At 55.3% G+C, this 18,640-nt stretch overlaps 2 protein-coding genes across 2 annotated transcripts; one reads left to right on the forward strand and one right to left on the reverse strand.

Moving 5' to 3' along the window:
* The first annotated feature begins 424 nt into the window (after positions 1 to 424).
* GNMT (glycine N-methyltransferase) lies at positions 425 to 3,250 on the forward strand. Its single transcript, XM_046004896.1, has 6 exons — positions 425 to 665; positions 1,519 to 1,646; positions 2,095 to 2,211; positions 2,417 to 2,559; positions 2,666 to 2,787; positions 2,872 to 3,250. Exons 1-6 carry the CDS (start codon positions 460 to 462, stop codon positions 3,041 to 3,043), a joined length of 888 nt encoding a protein of 295 aa, XP_045860852.1. The 5' UTR covers positions 425 to 459; the 3' UTR covers positions 3,044 to 3,250.
* Positions 3,251 to 3,359: 109 nt separating this feature from the next.
* On the reverse strand, positions 3,360 to 14,829 carry PEX6 (peroxisomal biogenesis factor 6). Its single transcript, XM_046004895.1, has 17 exons — positions 13,890 to 14,829; positions 12,244 to 12,407; positions 11,703 to 11,786; positions 8,349 to 8,451; positions 8,131 to 8,264; positions 7,401 to 7,512; positions 6,842 to 7,050; positions 6,211 to 6,406; positions 5,992 to 6,068; positions 5,738 to 5,870; positions 5,451 to 5,656; positions 5,261 to 5,322; positions 4,914 to 5,022; positions 4,494 to 4,610; positions 4,292 to 4,369; positions 4,015 to 4,154; positions 3,360 to 3,833 (listed from the first exon to the last, which is right to left on the reverse strand). The coding sequence occupies exons 1-17, from the start codon at positions 14,769 to 14,771 to the stop codon at positions 3,697 to 3,699; spliced, it is 2,943 nt and encodes a 980-aa protein (XP_045860851.1). The 5' UTR covers positions 14,772 to 14,829; the 3' UTR covers positions 3,360 to 3,696.
* Between the last annotated feature and the right edge of the window lie 3,811 nt (positions 14,830 to 18,640).

The raw sequence follows: 18,640 nt of genomic DNA on the forward strand, positions 1-18,640 counted from the left end.
TCCCTATTCCTCCCTTTCCTGGCTGACCGGGGCCTCCTTGAGCGGACAGTCCTTTAGATATGCTAATACCTTCCTTCCCCCGGGACGGTCCAATCCGAGGCACTGAACTCGGTGCGGACTGGCAAGTTTTCTTTCCTCTCTACCCAGTTTAGGTGACGGTGGAGTGGGCGATCTCCCCGCTGCCCCCTCTGCTGGCCCCTCCCGAGTGCTCGGGAGGCCCGGCTTAAAGGGGGTAGGGCTGGGCGGGCCCTTACCCGCCAAGGGGTCGCCCAGCGGACGGGATCTTCCCGCAGGCGAGAAGGGCTGGTTCGCCTCGCAGGGTGGTGCCCTCCCCCGGGAGGCAAGCCCTGCAGGGGCGTGTCCCCACGCTCACCTGCCATTGGGCAGGTGGGGCGGCCGGCCTCGGGCAGGGCCGGACTATATAAACGCGGAGCGGCGCCGGGCCAGGCGCGCGGCAGGATGGTGGACAGCGTGTACCGCACCCGCTCCCTGGGGGTGGCGGCCGAAGGGCTCCCGGACCAGTACGCCGACGGAGAGGCGGCGCGCGTGTGGCAGCTCTACATCGGGGACACCCGCAGCCGCACGGCCGAGTACAAGGCCTGGCTGCTCGGGCTGCTGCGCCAGCACGGCTGCCAGCGGGTGCTCGACGTGGCCTGCGGCACCGGGTGAGCCGGGGCGGGGGGCGGCGGGGGTCCTCGGCCAGGCTCGTCCGGCAGCCTCCTCCGGCGACCCCACAGCCGGCCGGGGACGGGCGGCGGGGGAGAGCGGGAGGGAGGCGGGGCGGAGGGCACCCAGGGTGCGAGGGGGGTGTGGGCACCGCAGGGTAGGGACTCAGGGTGGGGACTGCCAGGCGCCTCGGGGCGACGCGGCGGCCGGGCTTTGGAGCTAGACCGGCGGAAGCTCTCAGGGGTGCTGGCTCTGGCATGGCTCCCCAGGGATGGCCTTGGGCAGTGTTAACAGTTAACATTCGTTCAATATTTGCCCGTGCCACGCGCTGTGCCAGGAGCGGTCCACACGTCCGCGTGTAAGGTCCTCACAAAACCTCATGAGCTAGGGAATGCCGTCCCGTTTACAGTGGGCAGAAACCTGCCTCAGAGGAGTGAAGACGCTCTACCTAGTAGAGAGGAGATTCAGACCTGGATGGGTCCGGGTCTGGCCTATGCTCCAAACCCCCAGGCTATACTACCTCCCCAGGCACGGGTCCTCAGTTTATCCCATCTCTCGAGTGGGGCTAACACCAGCTATCTCACGGGGTTGCCAGGAGGATTAGTGCACACTGATAAGGTGCCTGGCTCTAAATGGGTGCTAAAAAAGCAAAACCAGAAAGTTGCTACCTGGTGATAACGTAGGGATGTGAGGAACCTCATTCGAGGTAGGTGGAGAGGGCCTGGGGAGACGGAGAAGAGGAGTGGAAGAAGACGAGTGAAGGAGATGGAAGTGTCCAGCATAGGGTCTCCTCCTTGCCTTCCCAGGCCCCCTGACTGCCCCTCTCTGCCTCTCCCCTCCGGCTCTGCCCAGGGTGGACTCTATCATGCTGGTGGAAGAGGGCTTCAGCGTGACCAGTGTAGACGCCAGTGACAAGATGCTGAAGTACGCGCTTAAAGAGCGCTGGAACCGGAGGCATGAGCCAGCCTTCGACAAGTGGGGTATGCAGGTCCAGTCGGGCCCTCCCTGCCCAGCACCCCAGGGTGTGGTACTTTCTGCCCTGGGCTCCTTGAGCTCCTGTGGCTGGAGTGCTTGATTTCCTTAAGGGGACAGCAAAATTACTTTCATTTCCCGGGAAAGGGAGGCTCAGGCACTGGAATGAGGTATCTGGTAATGAGGGGCTGGTTTTAATGATGTTTGTAGGGGCTTCTCCCTTCTCCCAGATAAAAACTGGGAAGCGCAGAGCCATTCTTCCCAATCACAGCTTCCTCCCCCTTTGACACCTCCTCCCCTTCACCCTCCATTTCCATAATGACCCCCTCCCCCTAACTGGATAGGGAATCCCCATGTGTCTTGAAGGGGAAACTGAGGCAGGGCTGCACTTGGTGGAGGTGGGTACTGCTGGGGCCATGGGGCCACCCTGATCCCTCTTCCCCTTCCTGGCCCCAGTCATTGAAGAAGCCAACTGGATGACTTTGGACAAAGATGTGCCCCAGCCACCAGGGGGTGGCTTTGATGCGGTCATCTGCCTTGGAAACAGTTTTGCCCACCTGCCAGACTGCAAAGGTGAGACAGGGTGTGGCCTGGATCCTGGCCCCTGCTTTGAGCTTTGCCTCTTTCCACAGACCCCCTGGGTGCCTGCTTTCCTGTCAGAGCAGACTGTTTTCTGCCTTGGCATTGGTATCCCCAGGGAGGAGGAGGAAAATGGGAGGGAGATTGGACCCCAGGGCTCTCAGCAGACGTAGCTTCTCTGCCCCCGCCCTGAGCTCAGGAGACCAGAGCGAGCACCGGCTGGCGCTGAAGAACATCGTGAGCATGGTGCGTCCAGGGGGCCTGCTGGTCATTGACCATCGCAACTACGACCACATCCTCAGCACAGGCTGTGCACCCCCAGGAAAGAACATCTACTATAAGGTGGGGGTCCCTGAGGGTGGGGGGCCCAGAAGAAGGGGATGGCATCCTGGGGTCCAGGTCCCCCAGTGGTTGCAGAGGCTAATGTAGCCTGTCCCGCCACCTACAGAGTGACCTGACCAAGGACATTACGACGTCCGTGCTGACTGTGAACAACAAGGCCCACATGGTGACCCTGGACTATACGGTGCAGGTGCCAGGGGCTGGCCAGGATGGTTCCCCTGGCTTGAGGTAGACCCTGGGCTCACTGGGGGGTGGGCGTGGGGTGGTGCTGAGGCTGCCAGTCCTCACGGCTGCCTGGGGGCTCTGTTGCAGTAAGTTCCGGCTCTCCTACTACCCACACTGTTTGGCTTCCTTCACGGAGTTGCTCCGAGCAGCCTTCGGGGGCAAGTGCCAGCACAGCGTCCTGGGTGACTTCAAGCCTTACAAGCCGGGCCAGGCCTACATTCCTTGCTATTTCATCCACGTGCTCAAGAGGACAGACTGAGCGCTGAGCGTGGCCTCAGCTCCTACAACCCTCTGCCCAGGCCCTGCCCGATCTGGCTGGGGAGGTGGGGACTGGGAGTCCCATACCGAAGGCAGCCCCCAGCACAGATCCTGGGGTGTGGGGAGGGGCAGACTGCTGCTGTAGGTGTAGGGATTTGGGCAAATGGAAGCGTGAGCAATACAGTCTGTGCCTTTTTCGTTTTCTGCACACCTTGTGTTTGGTTCAGAAGGCTCCAGCTCCCGGAGGTGCCCTCCCTTGGCCTTACTCCTTCCACAAGCTTGCTCTTCCGCGCGCCAGCCGTTCAGACCATAACCAGCAGGGGGCAGCATAGACTTTATTTTCAGCCAAAACTGGGCTCCCTCTGGGGCCCAACCCCAGTGCTCCATCCAGGCCCAAGCTCCTCCTCCTGAGCAGGGGGTCTTTAGTCTTGGAGCTGGAGGGGGCCTGGAAGGACAAACCGGTAGGCGGGGGTGATGCCCTTTGAGCGCTTGTGGGGCTGCTCGGCTCCGGCTCTGAGGGCGTCTACCTGGAGGTAGGCAGCCTTTGGGTGCGACAGCAGCAGGCAGAGAAGGAGCCCTTTGCTCTCTCAGGCGTCTGCGGGGTTACCTAGCACCTGCGGCCCTCACGGGCGGGGGCGGGACGGCAGGAGGCTCCTAGCAGGCCGCAAACTTGCGCTGGCTGCGCTTGTACCTGAGCAGTTCCTGCTCGCTGACCGACGGCTGCAGTCGGCCGGCGGCCTGCAGCAGGTCCTCCATGGTGAGGAGCAGTGCCGAGCTCCCGGCCTCCAGCCCTGGTGGGGGGGAGGCGAGGGGGAAACAGCCTGTGGTCTGGGTCCGAGGAGGGCAGAGCCTTGGGGTGGGCCCCTTCTTGCCCAGAGCCCCCAGATGTCAGTAGTCCCTCCTCTGAAATTCAGGAGGAGGCCTGGATCCCATTAGCTTTTTGGTCGACCTCTGGGGCTGCAAACGGCTCACCTTCTTCCAGGTCCCGGACCCTGCGTTTGAGGGCAGCTGTCATGGCATCAGAGCAGAGGGAGTAGAGGTCTGCCCCAGTCAGCTGGGGAGGGCAGCGATCCAGCACATTCACCAAGCTCACGGAAGGTTCTAGCTTGAATCTGTTGTGCCGACAGAGGAAAGAAATGGTTAAGTCTGTCAAAAGGCATCCCGGACCAGCTTATTCTGCACATTGTCTTTATCCCCTAACCATCCCAAGGCCCGAGGCCCCTCAGAGTCTCCTGCTAATGGGGCATACTTGCGTGTGATTGCACTTAGAACACGGAGCTGGGAGGCACGGTCCTCGCTCACTCCCACGAACACCAGCTTGTCAAATCTGCAGGGAAACGGGCAGGCATGAGTGTCAGGGAGTCCAGCACCAGGGTAGAGGGGGCACAGGCTGGGGCTCAGGGGCCAGGCCCAGGTGTGTGTGGTTGAGATGAGCGGTTCAGGGTGCGCACCTGCCAGGCCGCAGAAGGGCAGGGTCCAGGAGGTCTGGTCTGTTGGTGGCTCCGATCACAAACACATCCTGAGTGCTGTGAAGCCCATCCAGCTCGGCCAGGAGCTGAGACACCACCCTGCAAGTGAGGACATGGAGCCAGAGTGTCCTTGGCCCTTCCCCAGCCTCTGCCCTGCCTGTGAGGCCCCTCCTTGCCGGGCCTTCCCTGAAGGGCCACGGGCATGGCTGGGTCCTGTGTACCCCTCCATGCAGGCCCCCTATTCTCAGTGTCCCCCCACCTGACTCCACGGCCCCCTTTTCTCTGTTACACTATTTCGGAACTGGAATGGCCAGCAAGCTCTGGGCTCTATAAAGACTGCTGCAACCTGTCTCCCTTCCCTCCACCTTAGACCCCAGACTGCAATCTAGCTGAGATCCCCACCTGTCCATCACACCTCCAGAGTCTCCACTTCGCCCCCGGCTCGGGGCCAGGGAGTCCAGCTCATCGAAGAAGATAATGCACGGACCTGCGGCCCTGGCCCTGGCAAACACTGAGGAGAGAAAGGGACCCACAGGAGGGGGAAGCTCAGGGGGGTCTGAAGTCAGGCGATGTAGAAGGGGAGCCAGGAGTGACAATTCGTCACTCCAGGTGCTAGGCCACCCTGGGCAGGTCCTCTTGTATAAAGGACCATGAGGTGGTGCAATGACCAGGAGCCGCCGGAAGGTCAGGGGGCCACAAGGGCCATTAGGGTTTGGGAAGAGCTAGAAGCCTGGCCCCTCCTCGCTCACCTTCTCGCACATTCTCCTCACTCTGACCCACATACATGTTGATGAGCTCAGGCCCCTTCACGCTGAGGGAGAGGATGAGACTCATCAGATGCGTAAGCACACAACTGACCTCCCAGCCAGCCCCCCTCTGGCTCCCCAGCCTCCGGAAGCTCCCAGTCCACCCACCACCCCTTCCACACCCCCTTGCCACCTGAGGAAGGTAAGGCAGCATTCGGTGGCTACTGCCTTGGCCAGGAGGGTCTTGCCCGTGCCAGGGGGACCATGGAGCAGCAGGCCCGAGCGCCTGAGGCCCAGGCTCAGCAGCTCGGGGTGCTCTAGAGGGAGCTGAATGGTCTCCAGAATCTCCTTTTTCACCTCCTGCAGCCCGCCCACATCATGCCAGGACACCGAGGGGATCTAGGAGATGGAAAGTATGTGGTTGGGGGCAGGGTAGTGGAGAGAACTCCTGTCCTACCTCTGAGGACCTGGAGTCTTTACCTTGGGGGCCCCAACGGCCTGGGAATGAGCTGTCTGCAGCTGCTCCAGTGCCCGCCCGAAATCCTCAGCCAGGAGAGGAAAGCCAGCAGCACACAGCTCCCCCTCGTCCTCCTCAGTCAAGCCGCCTGCCGAGCTGCAAAGAGAAACCCAGGAGGACCTCTGGAGGAGCTGACCAGAAGCATCCTCCCTGACACGGTCCTCCTCCCCCTTCCCCAACTCCCACCCTCCTCCATATTCCCTCCCAGTTTCCTCACCCCGAGTTCTTAATCCTGGCGCAGGCTGCCCGGCTGCTGTGGGTCAAAAGGGCATAGAGATCCCCTACCACAAAGCCCTGGGGAAGCACAGGAGAGGGTGCGTGAGCTGGGCACAGCAAGCAGGAACCATCAGCGGGAGCAGAGGCCCAGGGCTGAAGCCCTCAGGGGCAGGGCGGCAGGACTGGGGGGTGGGGGCGCGTGCCTCTTCAGGGCACTCACCGCACACCGCCGTGCCAGCTGCGTCAGGTTCACCTCTTGGCCCAGGGGGAGGTGGGCGGTGAGGGCTCGCAGGACACTGAGCCGCTGCCCCTCTGACAACACGGGCACCTCCAGCTCGTGAGGAAATGCTGTCTGCACATCGGTGGGCAGGTCCTGGGCCTGGCTCGTGGTGGCCACGACCAGCAGGGGCGGGCAGCTGCAGACACGGAGTTGGCACTGAGAGCCAGAGCGTGGCTGGCGGCCCCTGAGGGCTGTCTTGTCGTGAGGCTGGTGCAGTGGGGCAGGGAGGTGGGTGGGTGCTGGGGTGGGAGAGGGAGATGAGCACCCCAAAGCTTCCTGCAGGGGCTTCATAGGCACACCCTGAGAGGGAGATCTGTGACCCGCCCCTCACACAGGGAGCTCACTGAGGGGAGATGCTGTGCTTTTTCGCTAACATGGTGCTCCCCACGAAATACTAGGGACTGCATCATCCCCCTCCCTCTGGATACCCCAAACCCCTCAGCTCAGCACTGTCGGGAGGACAGCCAAATGGGCGAGAGGTCTGAGAAGCCACTGAGGAAGAGAGGACAACAGGCTGAAGACAGATGGGGGGGCTGGGCCCCCTCTTTACCGACCCAGCTCTGCACAATACCTAGTGAGGGGATCCTCATCGAGGAGGAGGCGACGCAGTGTGGCCACCACACGGGTGTCCTCCCCTAGCCCGTCACGGTCCCGGCCCAGGAGGTCCACAGCTGTCAGCAACAGAACCACAGGCCGGCAGCGTCGGGCCCGGGAGAAGGCGGCCTGCAGCTTCGTCTCCACAGCCCCACTGCTGTCTGCACAGAGGCTAGAGCAGGGCACCTGAGGACGAGGTGGCCTGTGAGCAAAGGGCAGGCATGATGGAGGCAAAAAGGGCAGGGACAGGAGCCACAAGAAGAGGCGGAAGATCTTTTTTTAGAGGGCGGAGACGGGGGAGCAGTAACACTGGCCAAGTGGTACCTCTTCTTTACCCTGACCTCAGTCCCTGGACCTCCCGTCACAATCTTCAAACCCCCTCCTTTTTGAAAGTATCTTTCAATAGCAGAGAATCATGGGAATATGTCTGACCTGCTCACGTCCTGGGGCCAGGCTGGTGGCCAGGAGGGGGAGGGGAGAGGGGAAACTCCGGGCTGGGAGGCGTACTTGGGGTTCAACTCTCCAGGTACCCTCACCTTCAGCAGGTGGAGCCCAAGGCGCCTACAGGCTGCGGTGACAGCTGTGGTTTTCCCACTGCCCGGGGGGCCCCGGAGAAGGACACTGCTGGTTCCTGTCAACAGAGCACCTCTGCAACCAGAGAACAGACACTTGTCTTTTCTATTCTGCTCAAACTGAGAGCCCTCAGTAACAGAGGGACCCTTGGATCGAGAAAGCAGGCACTCTCTCTCCTTGTAGGCCCCTTCCTCCTCCAGGCTGTAGTTCCCATGCTACCTATGGGGCTCTGGCAGGGGTAGGGAGTGTACCCAGCAGCCAGGACCATTCCCTTTTGTAATCGCTGCCTTCAGTAAAGCTTTGACTACTGTGTCTGGTCTGGATATATTGAGAGGAGGGAGGGGAGGGTCTGTGTCTACACGTAGGCCACTGGTAGGAGGAGCTGTGTCCTTTGGTGAAGGCCAGTGTGGCTAGTGGGCTCCCCACAGGGAAGGGCGATCTCCAAGACAGCTGTCCCTGGTGGAGATTCTGCTTCCACAGCCAACCCTGGAAGGTGGAGGTTACCCCCAGGAAAGAGCCTAGGAATTTGCCTACAGAAAGGACATGGGCTAGCGGCCTGGGCATACTGGTCTGAGGGAGGACCACCGACCCTATGCTGGCCAGCGCATTAGGGACTGCTTGTCCAGCCCACTGCCCCTCCAGAGATGTCCCGAGCAGGCTTCTCTCACACCCTGGGGTTGCAGCCTCACTCACCCCGGCTGGAGGCGAGGCTTCAGGGCAGCACAGAGCTCAGTCACCAAGGTCTCCAGGCCCGGAGGCGACAGGCTGTTCCAGGGAGTGGATTCTCCTGAAGTGAGACTGGGAACAGGGCTCAGGGTAGAACCCACCTGTGCAAGGTGGGAGGAAGCTTTAGTGTTTGGAAGCTGTTTCTGTCCCGTTTCCCAGGCCTAGTCCCATCCCCAGGGCCTCACCAGGTACAAGGAGGTATGAGCCGTGTCCGCCAAGTAGGCTCCAGTCAGCCCATCCGGAGCTTCGCCGACAGTTTTCTTCACTTTAAAAAACATTTCCCGCCACCTGCAGAAAAGAAGCCCAATGAACCGCAGATCCAGAGCCCACATACATCCCTCCCAAAAGAACAAGGTGGCTGTCTCCAGCACAGAGGTGGATGGCAGGGACAAACTCAAGAGCAGCACAAACAACTGCCCCCAGACACAGCGGGGGGGGGGGGGTAGGGTAAGGGAGAGCAAGCTGTGGTCCTTCTTATCTCCCTGGCAGGCTCCTGCGCATTTTGAGGGCAGGAGCGAGAGCTGTCCCCCATTATCCCTCATGACAACCATCAGAGAGCCTTGGGGTGTTTCTCCAGGTTAATGGCTCCCCCTACAGTTCCAGTGGGAGAAGCCACAGCTGCACTGAGCAAATGGTCTTCTGACCATTTTCAAAGGCTTCAGAACCCAGCCTTCCCCCCGCCCCCGCCAATTCATACAAAGCCTTCCAAAACCTCAGCAGGAAGGGGCCCTTGGCTCTTATCCAGCAACCTACAAAATTGAATTGCAGATTCCTAATTAAAGACATCTAATGATTTTCCATTTTGGCTGCACATCAGAATTATCTGTGAAACTTGGGAACATCAACATCTCCTACATATTGTACGATTCCATTCGACAGACTGGTATTTGCTGGGGCTGTGGGAGGAGGGAGTAGGTAGGGTCTGCTAATGGGAAGGGGTTTGGGGGAGATGAAAATGTTCTGGAATTAGATACTGGTGTTGGTTGCAAAACCTTATGAATATAGTAAAAGCTACTGAGCGGTGGTACACTTTAAAGGTATGAATGAGGTCACTATTTTTAAAAAAGTAATCTCTATGCCCAGTGTGGAGCTTGAACTTATGACCCTGAGCTCGAGTTGCATGCTCTACTGACTGAGCCAGCCAGGCAGGCCCCAGCCTCACCTTGACTTTGCGCCAATAGGTCTGGGGCAGGGCTCAGGCACCTGTAATTTTGAAAGCTCCCCTCAGCCATAACCAGGGCTGTGCATTCACTGGCTAGTCTCAGAGTGAGTTGGGGCCACTCAGCCTAAGAAGGGTGCAGACAGTGGGGAGCAGATAGTAGTTACTAGCCCAATCTTCCAGAAAAGAAACGATGAATGACTCCCCTCTTTAATCCTAGGGGAAAGGCAATGACTTGGCCCAGACTCTAACTTGGGGCTCTTTAAGCTCCAGTCCGTGCAAATTCTTTTGTTCACATTGTCTCATTCATAAAGCTGCTTACTCTAGCAGCAAAGTAGGGTGTGTGGGAATAACTCCAGGTGGAGGGGAGAAGCATACTAGATTGGTAATATGAACTCTGGCAGTTATTAGGGTAGGCAGATATCGTGATAAAAAGTGGAAGATAGGGCAGCCTGTGTCTTCCTGTTATTCAGTATAAATGAACAGTGGGTAGTTCTAGAACCTGGCATCTCAATCCTGAGTCACAGTGCACATGGTGAGCAGTGGAATCCAAGGAGGAACAACACTGTGGGAGGCTAGGGGGAAGTCTCCCCTTCCATGGACAGCAGTAGGACCATCTCGGTAAGTACAAGGATCAGACCTCTTGAACATATCTGGGTATTGGGGAATGCTGGGTTGTGTTCTCAAGAGACAGAGGGGAGACAGTGGAGCTGGATCCTGCTGGCTTGGTCTGGGGGAGCAGAACCATGGAAGAGCCTGCAGAGGCCACAGCACCACCACTGGAATTCCAGTCCAGGGATCACAGGACTCCCCAGCAAAGGCTTCCCTTACCAGGTTTGGGGGAGGAGGGCTAAAGCACCCATCTTTATCTGTCCTTGGACCCACCTACCCACCCCAATCCTGCTTTCCAGGACCTGCTCGGTGGGAAGAACTGTGGGCTTAGCACCCAGAGGAGGGAAGCAGGTCTCTACGGGGCTGGAACAGCAGAGACCTGGGAACAGAACAGGCTTGCTGGTCTATCTCAGAAGGGCCCAGTGCCTGCTCTCCTTTGGAAGTACAAAGCGTGGGCCTTCTGTAGTTTTCCTACAGAAAGCTAGCTCATAGATATTGGCTATATTTAAGATGGGAGACACAAACGGGAAGTAACGAATACACATCAGCCTGGCATCTTCTACCAGGCCCTAGCTGTAGATGAGATTTGGGAAAGCTCAAAGAGGTGCCGTGAGCATTAAATGGGGTTACAAAGGGCACTACCAGGCCCTCGCGTGGGTACCACAGCTCTGAATAAACTGAGCTCTGAATGTTGACCAAGAATGAATCAGGCACTCCACACAAGGCATCTCTCCTGGCAGAGGACCCAGGCTGCTAGGCCAGAGACCTTGGGCATGCCAACTCGTACACCTCGGTTCCTTCTGGCTGGCTGGCACCACCTCACTGAAATCCCCTGTGAACGTTGGATTAGCATGTCTATCAGTTGTGTTCTCCTTCTAGTACATGGCTACAGAAAATCAGTCTTGGGGTATCAGGCTACACATTCTCCTGCTTCACAGAAAGCCAAAGCAGTCTCTGAATTCTTTGCCTTCCATTTTACGTGGAACCTCTGTGATCAGTATGTACGGGGGAGAAATGCTGGACTCCTTGTTTTGGGTGCTTGGGTCACTCATATTTAATTTCTCACTCTTTACTGAGAATAAGGAAAAAGAGGCAGCCTTTCAATGATAGCAGCAACCTGTCTCTCCCTTATTTTGGGAGATGGGATTGAAAACCTGCATGTGCACACACCATTAATTAGGGCAGAAATCAAAGCCCGGGTCTCCTTGAGTATATGGGAGGTGTGGCCCAAAACCTGGCTCAAACGACCCTGTGGTTGTGAATGAAAAGCAGGGAATCTCATGTTGGTCTAGGCTCTTAACCTTCTTAATGCTTTCCTTTACCTATGACCAACCTCATTATTTGAGGATAAACACCTCCCGAAGGCAGCAGGCAGTGGTTCTTAATCTTTTTTCAGTCCCGTGTCTATTTGAGAACCTGAAGAAAGCATGTACCTTTTCTCTAGAAAAATGTACATGACAGGGGTGCCTGGGGGTGCTCAGTGAGTTAAGTGTCTGCTCTTCAGCTCAGGTCATGATCCCAGGGTCCTGGGGTAGAGCCCCAAATTAGGCTCCTTGCTCAGTGGGGAAGTCTGCTTCTCCCTCTCCCTCTACCCCTCCCCTGTGCTCGTGCTCTCTCTCTCAAATAAATGAATAAAATCTTTTAAAAAATGTACATGACAACAAAGGTTTCTTATATACAAAAATTATTCCACTTGTGGGGAGGTGATCATAGAACTCTTGCACCCAGGTTAGGAATCCCAGCTGTAGGATAAGAGGCAGGTGCGTACCTGGGCAGTTTCTCTGGGCTTCCTTCCAGGATCTCTACTTGCCCAACTGTTGGCACACACAGAACATCCCCTTCCTGGACTGCCCTGCAACACAGCAGTGGCCCTGGTCAGCTCACAGCGAGAGTCAAGAACATGGGCCGACGCATCCGCACATGTCTACTCCCAACCCGCAGACCACAGGGGCCTACCGCCCACCCAGAGATCCCAAGCAGTTGTCTGGACACCAGGTCTGACCTAGAATGAGCTGGGGGGAATGGCAGAGAGGCTAGAAAGGGGGACTCAGCAGTGAGGGGCAGAGCAGGATCCCGGCTCTTTGCAGGCCCCTCTCAAATCAAAGAGGTTTCTCAGTTTAGAATGTCCAGATTCACCTTCTGGCACCAATTTTTCTACTAACTACCTGCCACACGAAGAGGTATCTAGCCACAGTATTGCCAAAAATGTAGCTTTGTAAAATCAGAGGCTCTGTGGGACCTGATTTTAAGGCATGGGATAGAAGAGCAAGGGTGAGATGCTATCCTCCTGCAAGGGGTAAGCAGCTAACCTGGGTGTCTGAAAGTGCCGGTAAAGAACACGGTCATAACTTCCATTGGTGCTGTAGTGTGGAGAGGACACAATTTCGATGTGTAACTCTTTGGCAAACAGAGGCCCAGGCAGCACTGAACAGCTTCCTTTGTCTTCAGGCGTACTGGAGCCTTCCAAGTACCTCTATCAGAGAAATAACCACCACCTTACAACCTTCTTTCAAGGAGTCAGGCTCTTCCCCACCTTAACTGTAGCAGCCAATATTTCTCTTTGCATCCTCCAGCCACAGGGCCTGTGGGAGGGGAGGCCTAAGGTAGCCAAACTGAATTCATGTATCTTCCCTAAAAACAGAAACTTCTCCTCCTCATGGGCACCACCAGGAAGACATTTCTGACTCTAGCTCCAAAAAGTTCCCCAGTACGAATAACCTTTCTGCAATACCTTTAAGTTGACCCTGAGCCAGGAAAGTGGTAAAGATATTTAATTTCCACAAGTCCTTTTGAGTGACACCAGGCAGCAACTGGAATTGATATTAATTGGACATTAGTGGGGCCACTGAATTAAGGCTGTGGGAAAAGGATATAATCTCACTGAAGCAGCTGAATGAGCTGAACCTCAGTCTGAGGACTCTAGTTTTTCCAGCATGCAAAGGGAAACCCACACCTGACTCCCATTCATGCATATCTTATATCCTTCTTGACATCTTAGAGCACTAATTGGCTATGCCAGCACTATCTAACAGAAGTTTCTACAGTGATAGAAATGTTACCTACATGTGCTATTGAGCATTTGACACGGAACTGCAGCAACCGAAGAATCGAGTTTTAAATTTTATTTAGTTTTAATTAATTTAAAAAGCCACACTGTGGCTAGCGACTTCCATATTGGATAGTATAGGTTTAAACCATACATCTAGGTGTCTAATTAAACAGTAGACTATATTTGTCCCCCCAAATACAATGAGCTTCTTGAAGTAATCTCCTTAGAGGCAGAAAGAGAAAATTTCTCTTGGGTATATTTACTAAAATATTAAAACCAAATACCAGGCACTAAAGAGAATATGGAGCCCTCCCCTTCGAGGAATTTACAATATATAACTGAGTATTAGACAGAGTACATAATCATAAAGGAACAGAAAATAAATGCCCTAAGAAAGGTACAAAACGCTATAGGAGAAAGAAGTCATGTTAAATATACGGTAAGATCATGTATGGCTTTGAGAAGAAAGTGATGTCTTCTGACTGGCTTTGAAGGAAAGGATGGTAGGACTTTTAACAGATGAGGCTAGCAGAAAAGGAAGGAATTTGAAGACAAGGATAAGCATGAGCTAAAGAAATGAGGTATCATCCTCTATATTACTCAGTACAATCCTGGATACACTGTAACCAATTCAACAAACAACTGATTAAGCAGATTAATATACTGTATACACCTGGTAACTTGAGGATGACTCTTTCCTTTCACCTGAATAGATGAAAGCCCTTCCCATGTGCCACTACACCATGAAGGATTATATTTTGATTACAGAGATAAATAAGACTAAGAGACATTAAGATCTAAGAAGTAAGTGATCTAAACTCTACAGTTCTCTTCTTCCAATTCAGCTGAGATAAGGAAGAGGGAATAAGGAGTGGAAACATTCCTGACCTCAGTCCTGTATCCTACCTTAATTCTGAGCTCTCCCACTTCCAGGAGATCACATCCGAGATTAAAAGCCAGAGTGGCAGGCACGAGGGCCAGTCCGTCTGCGAGGGGCTCTCCCGGCTGTCCAGAGCCGGGTCCCAGCCTTTCAGAGAGGTCCCAGCGAGGCTCTAGGACCTGAACCCTGGCCAAATGTGGCTGGGAAGTGTTCGAAGATTCTCCCGCCCGGGTCACCCATACCCATTCGCCCTGGAAGAGGCCCAGGCTACGGAGACAGCTCCGGCTTACTCCGAGCGAATCTCCAGTCCCTCCCAGAACTCCCCGGAGTCGCCGGACTGTGCGGTTAACCGCGAAGGAGGACACCACGGGTGGGGGTGGGGGCCGGCTGCTGTCCCCAGCCTCCTGACCCAGTTTAGCTCGCCCACGGAGCTCAGTCACAGCCAGCCGCGTCCCTGGGCCCAGCAGCCCTTGCAACGCCGGCCGCGTCTCCAGCACCCGCGGTCCGGGCACTGGCAGGGCCTCTCCGCGCCGCACCAGCAGCGGCCCGACTCGCGGTCCCAGCCCGGGCCCCGGCGAGGTGCCAAGCAGCGCCCAGCCTAGCGCCGGAGGCCGCCGCACAGGCCGCGCCCGCACCCACGCCCCGGAGCCCAGAGCCAGGAGCCGAAGTAGAGCGCGGCTAACCAGTAGCTGCGGGGGCCCTGGCCCCTGCTCCTCGGTCTCCGCGCCCGGCCCCTCCAGGGCCGCCACTAACAGCGCCGGCCCTGCGGGGCTCTCCTCTGCGGGCCGCAGGGCCAGCACCAGGCCCAGCCCCGCCTCAGGCCACGGGCCCCCGGGGGGCAGCAGCACCGCCAGCGGGGGTGCCTCGGTCGGGAAGGGCTCCAGGACCCGCAAGACGGCCAGCGCCATGGTGACAGCGGACCAACGAGGAAGGGGAAGGAGAGCGGCTTCCGGAGACAGACCACCGCCCGCTGTTTCCGCTTCCGTCGAGGGCGGTGCGAGGACAGTGGGCGGGGCGGCGGGTTCCTGGCGGGCGTGCTCCTGGAGGGTGAGCGGCCGCTCGGATTGAAGGCTGGGTTTCTCGGTGGCGGTAACGCGTTCACTGCTGCGGAGTAATCAACATTTTGAGACGGTGTTTGCAGAGATCTGCCTTCCGCGCCTGCTAAGGGAGTAAAGTCCTCCCCACTGCCCTGCCTTGCACTTAACAGTTAGTTGAATGATCAACGAACCGTCGGCGTGCCCAGGACCAGCTTGGCCCAGGGCTGGGAGCTACGGGTGGAGTGTTTAGGAAGGAGTCCAGTCCTACGTGGAACTCCTACAGCTGAGCAGAGAGCCCAATGCAGGGCTTGATTCCAGGACCCCAGGATCATGACCTGAGCTGAAGGCAGAGGCTTTAACCTACTGAGCCACCCAGGCGCCCCTGTTTTTTATTAAGTGGGCTTCACATAGGGCTTGAACTCATGACTCAGAGATCAAGATCTGAGTTGAGATCAAGAGTCGGATGCCGACCCAGCCCTCCAAGAAAATATTTTTTAAAAGTCTGATTATAGTTCCTGGAGGTGCTTCTAGTCTTAAACTTGAAATTGCCTAATTCCACTTTTGTTTTATTTTGTTTGTTTTGAAAGAGAGAGCGAGCGAGAGAGCTCAGGCATGCTTGAGGTGGGGACAAAAGCAGAGGGAGACAATCTTTTTTTTTTTTTTTAAGATTTTATTTATTTATTTGACAGACAGAGATCACATGTAGGCAGAGAGGCAGGCAGAGAGAGAGGAGGAAGCAGGCTCCCCGCTGAACAGAGAGCCCGATGCGGGGCTCGAGAGCCCGATGCGGGGCTCGATTCCAGGACCCTGGAATCATGACCCGAGCTAAAGGCAGAGGCTTAACCCACTGAGCCACCCAGGCGCCCCCCCCCTTTTTTTTAAAGATTTATTTATTTATTTGACAGACATCACAAGTAGGCAAAGAGAGAGAGAGGAGGAAGCAGGCTCCCTGCTGAACAGAGAGCCCGTGTGGGGCTCCATCCCAGGATTCTGGGATCATGACCTGAGCGGATGGCAGAGGCTTTAACCCACTGAGCCACCCAGGCACCCCCAGAGGGAGACAATCTTAAGCAGACTCCATACTGAGCTTGGATCCCAGTGTGTGGCTCCATCTTACAACCCTGAGATTATAAACTGAACTGAGCTAAAATCAAGAGCTGGAGATTTAACCAACTGAGTAATCCAGGCAGCCCTCCACTTTTTTCCTTTTTTTTAAAAGTAATCTCTGTGCTCAACATGGGCCTGGAACTCACAACCCAAGATCAAGAGTCACATGTTCCACTGACTGAGTCAGCCACGCTCCTGCTCTAGTTCCACATCTTTAAAGATTTTTTTTTTTAAGATTTTATTTATTTATGACAGAGAGAGATCACAAATAGGCAGAGAGGCAGGCAGAGAGAGTGAGAGGGAAGCAGGCTCCCTGCCGAGCAGAGAGCCCGATGCGGGACTCGATCCCAGGACCCTGAGATCATGACCTGAGCTGAAGGCAGTGGCTTAAACCACTGAGCCACCCAGGCGCCCAAGTTCCACATCTTTAAAAGAGCATGTAAGAATGTACTAGAGACCTGAATTCATATGGATGAAAGTTCCCATTTGGTAGTTCTGAAGTGTATAATGTGGCTCTGTCCCTTGCTTCCCACAGGGACCAAGGACTGGGAGGATGGTGGGGTGAGTCCAAAAAGGATATGCCTGCTTTACATAGGCAAGCTCTGGGCCTCAGGACTGCAGTGCTCCTTGAGGGTTTAGGAATGGGTAAATAAATCTGGTCTCCTGTCTGGTTCAGCAGCCATATAGACACAAATATCCATCCACAAATACCCTTTCTTCTTCCTCTTCTTTTTTTTTTTTTTTTTTAAGATTTTATTTGTTTATTTGAGAGAGAGAGCATGACAGGGAAGAAGGTCAGAGGGAGAAGCAGATTCCCTGCAGAGGTTCCCCAACGCGGACCTGACTCTGGGACTCTGGGTTCATGACCTGAGCCGAAGGAACTGGCTTAACCAACTGAGCCACCCAGGCACCCCCACAAATATCCTTTCTTCCCAGGCTTTTCCCCCAGCAAATAATGGTTGACATGCAGTCTGCTTTGTTACTTTGAAATTGTCATTAATCAGTAGGGGCCAAATTCTATTTCCATAAGATAGGAACCTACATTTGTTGCCTTTACTTCCTTACCTCTCACTCACTCTCCAACCCATTATAACCTTCCTTCCACTTCTATAAAACTTTCCCTCAAAGATCATCTATAACTACAGAATCAAGGTAGTGTTGTTTGATCATTATCTTACTCAGTCATTCCTTGGAATGTGTCACTATTGACCAATCCTCTTTTACTTCCTTTGCCATTGCAACACCAGTTTTCCACCTACACCTCTGATGGCTCCAGAAGTCATCTTCAACTCCTCCCTTTCCCTTACCATCTTCTGCACAATCCAGTGAATCACCAGATCCTGTTGATTCTACATATTTCCCAATTCTGTCTTGTCTTCTCCCTGCCATGGCCTTTGTCTTATAACACTGCTGTACTGGTCAAGGGCCACAGGCTTTTTCTTGAGCCTTCTCCAGTTTCTTCATATAGTCAATAGTCTAATGGAGTTGACTTTTTGCATGAGCAGGGGGAGAGGCAAAGGGAGAGGGAGAAGCAGACTCCCCGCTGACCCGGGAACCTGATGTGGGACTTGATCCCAGGACCTGGACAGCATGGCCTGGAGAGCTGAAGGCAGATACTTAACCATCTGAGCCACCAAGGTGCCCCTTTATTTTATTTATTTTATTTTCTAAAGGATTTTATTTATTTATTTGACACAGACACAGTGAGAGAAGGGACACAAGAAGGGGGAGTGGGACAGGGAGAAGCAGGCTTCCCGTCCAGCAGGGAGCCCGATGCAGGCTTAATCCCAGGACCATGACCTGAGCGGAAGTCAGATGCTCAATGACTGAGCTACCCAGGTGCCCCTGGTTTATTTATTTTAGAGACACAGAATGAGAAAGCAACAGCAAGAGTGAGACAGAGAGAGAAAGAGAACAGGGGAAGAGGGAGAGAGTCTTTTTTTTTTAATTTTTTTGAAGATTTTATTTATTTATTTGACAGACGGAGATCACAGGTAAGCAGAGAGGCAGGCAGAGAGAGAGGAAGGAAAGCAGGCTCCCCGCGGAGCAAAGAGCCCCATGTGGGGCTCGATTCCAGGACCCTGGGATCATGACCTGAGCCGAAGGCAGAGGCCTTAACCCACTGAGCCACCCAGGCGCCCCAAGAGAGAGAGAGTCTTAAGCAGAGGCCATGCTGAGCATGGACCTTGGCCCGGGACTCCATCTCCTGACCCTGAGATCACAACCTGAGCTGAAACCAAGTGTCCGATGCTCAACTGAGCCACCCAAATGCTGCCCCCCCCAACCCAGCGTTAGATTTTTTTTTTTTTTTAAGATTTTATTTGTCAGAGAGAGAGCACAAGCAGGGGGAACAGCAGGCAGAGGGAGAGGCAGGCTCCCCACTGAGCTTGGAGCCCAGCTGGGACCCTGGGATCATGACCTGAGCCAAAGGCAGACTGAGCCACTGAGGCATCCCTTGACTTTTTTTTTTTTTTCAAGATTTTAATTATTTATTTGAGAGCACATGTTGCCCTTGAGCACCAGTTAGGGGAGGGGCAGAGGCAGAGGGAGAAGCAGGCTCCCCGCTGAGCAGGGAGCCAGCCAGAGGCTGGGCTCCATCCCAGGACCCTGGAATCTTGACCTGAACCAAAGGC

Source organism: Meles meles, chromosome 5, assembly GCF_922984935.1.
Source record: "Meles meles chromosome 5, mMelMel3.1 paternal haplotype, whole genome shotgun sequence".
Classification (NCBI taxonomy): Eukaryota; Metazoa; Chordata; class Mammalia; order Carnivora; family Mustelidae; genus Meles; species Meles meles.

What these genes read in the sequence shown, in the direction of transcription:
- PEX6 (XM_046004895.1), bottom strand. Translation starts at nt 14,771, where the DNA reads ATGGCGCTGGCCGTCTTGCGGGTCCTGGAGCCCTTCCCGACCGAGGCA. An exon ending in AGCCCAGAGAAACTGCCCAG is followed by an intron (nt 8,452 to 11,702) that starts GTACGCACCTGC and finishes TCTTTTCTGCAG; the next exon opens with GTGGCGGGAAATGTTTTTTA. An exon ending in GCCAGGATTAAGAACTCGGG is followed by an intron (nt 5,871 to 5,991) that starts GTGAGGAAACTG and finishes TTCTCTTTGCAG; the next exon opens with CTCGGCAGGCGGCTTGACTG.
- GNMT (XM_046004896.1), top strand. Translation starts at nt 460, where the DNA reads ATGGTGGACAGCGTGTACCGCACCCGCTCCCTGGGGGTGGCGGCCGAA. An exon ending in CCACCTGCCAGACTGCAAAG is followed by an intron (nt 2,212 to 2,416) that starts GTGAGACAGGGT and finishes CCCTGAGCTCAG; the next exon opens with GAGACCAGAGCGAGCACCGG. An exon ending in GAAAGAACATCTACTATAAG is followed by an intron (nt 2,560 to 2,665) that starts GTGGGGGTCCCT and finishes CGCCACCTACAG; the next exon opens with AGTGACCTGACCAAGGACAT.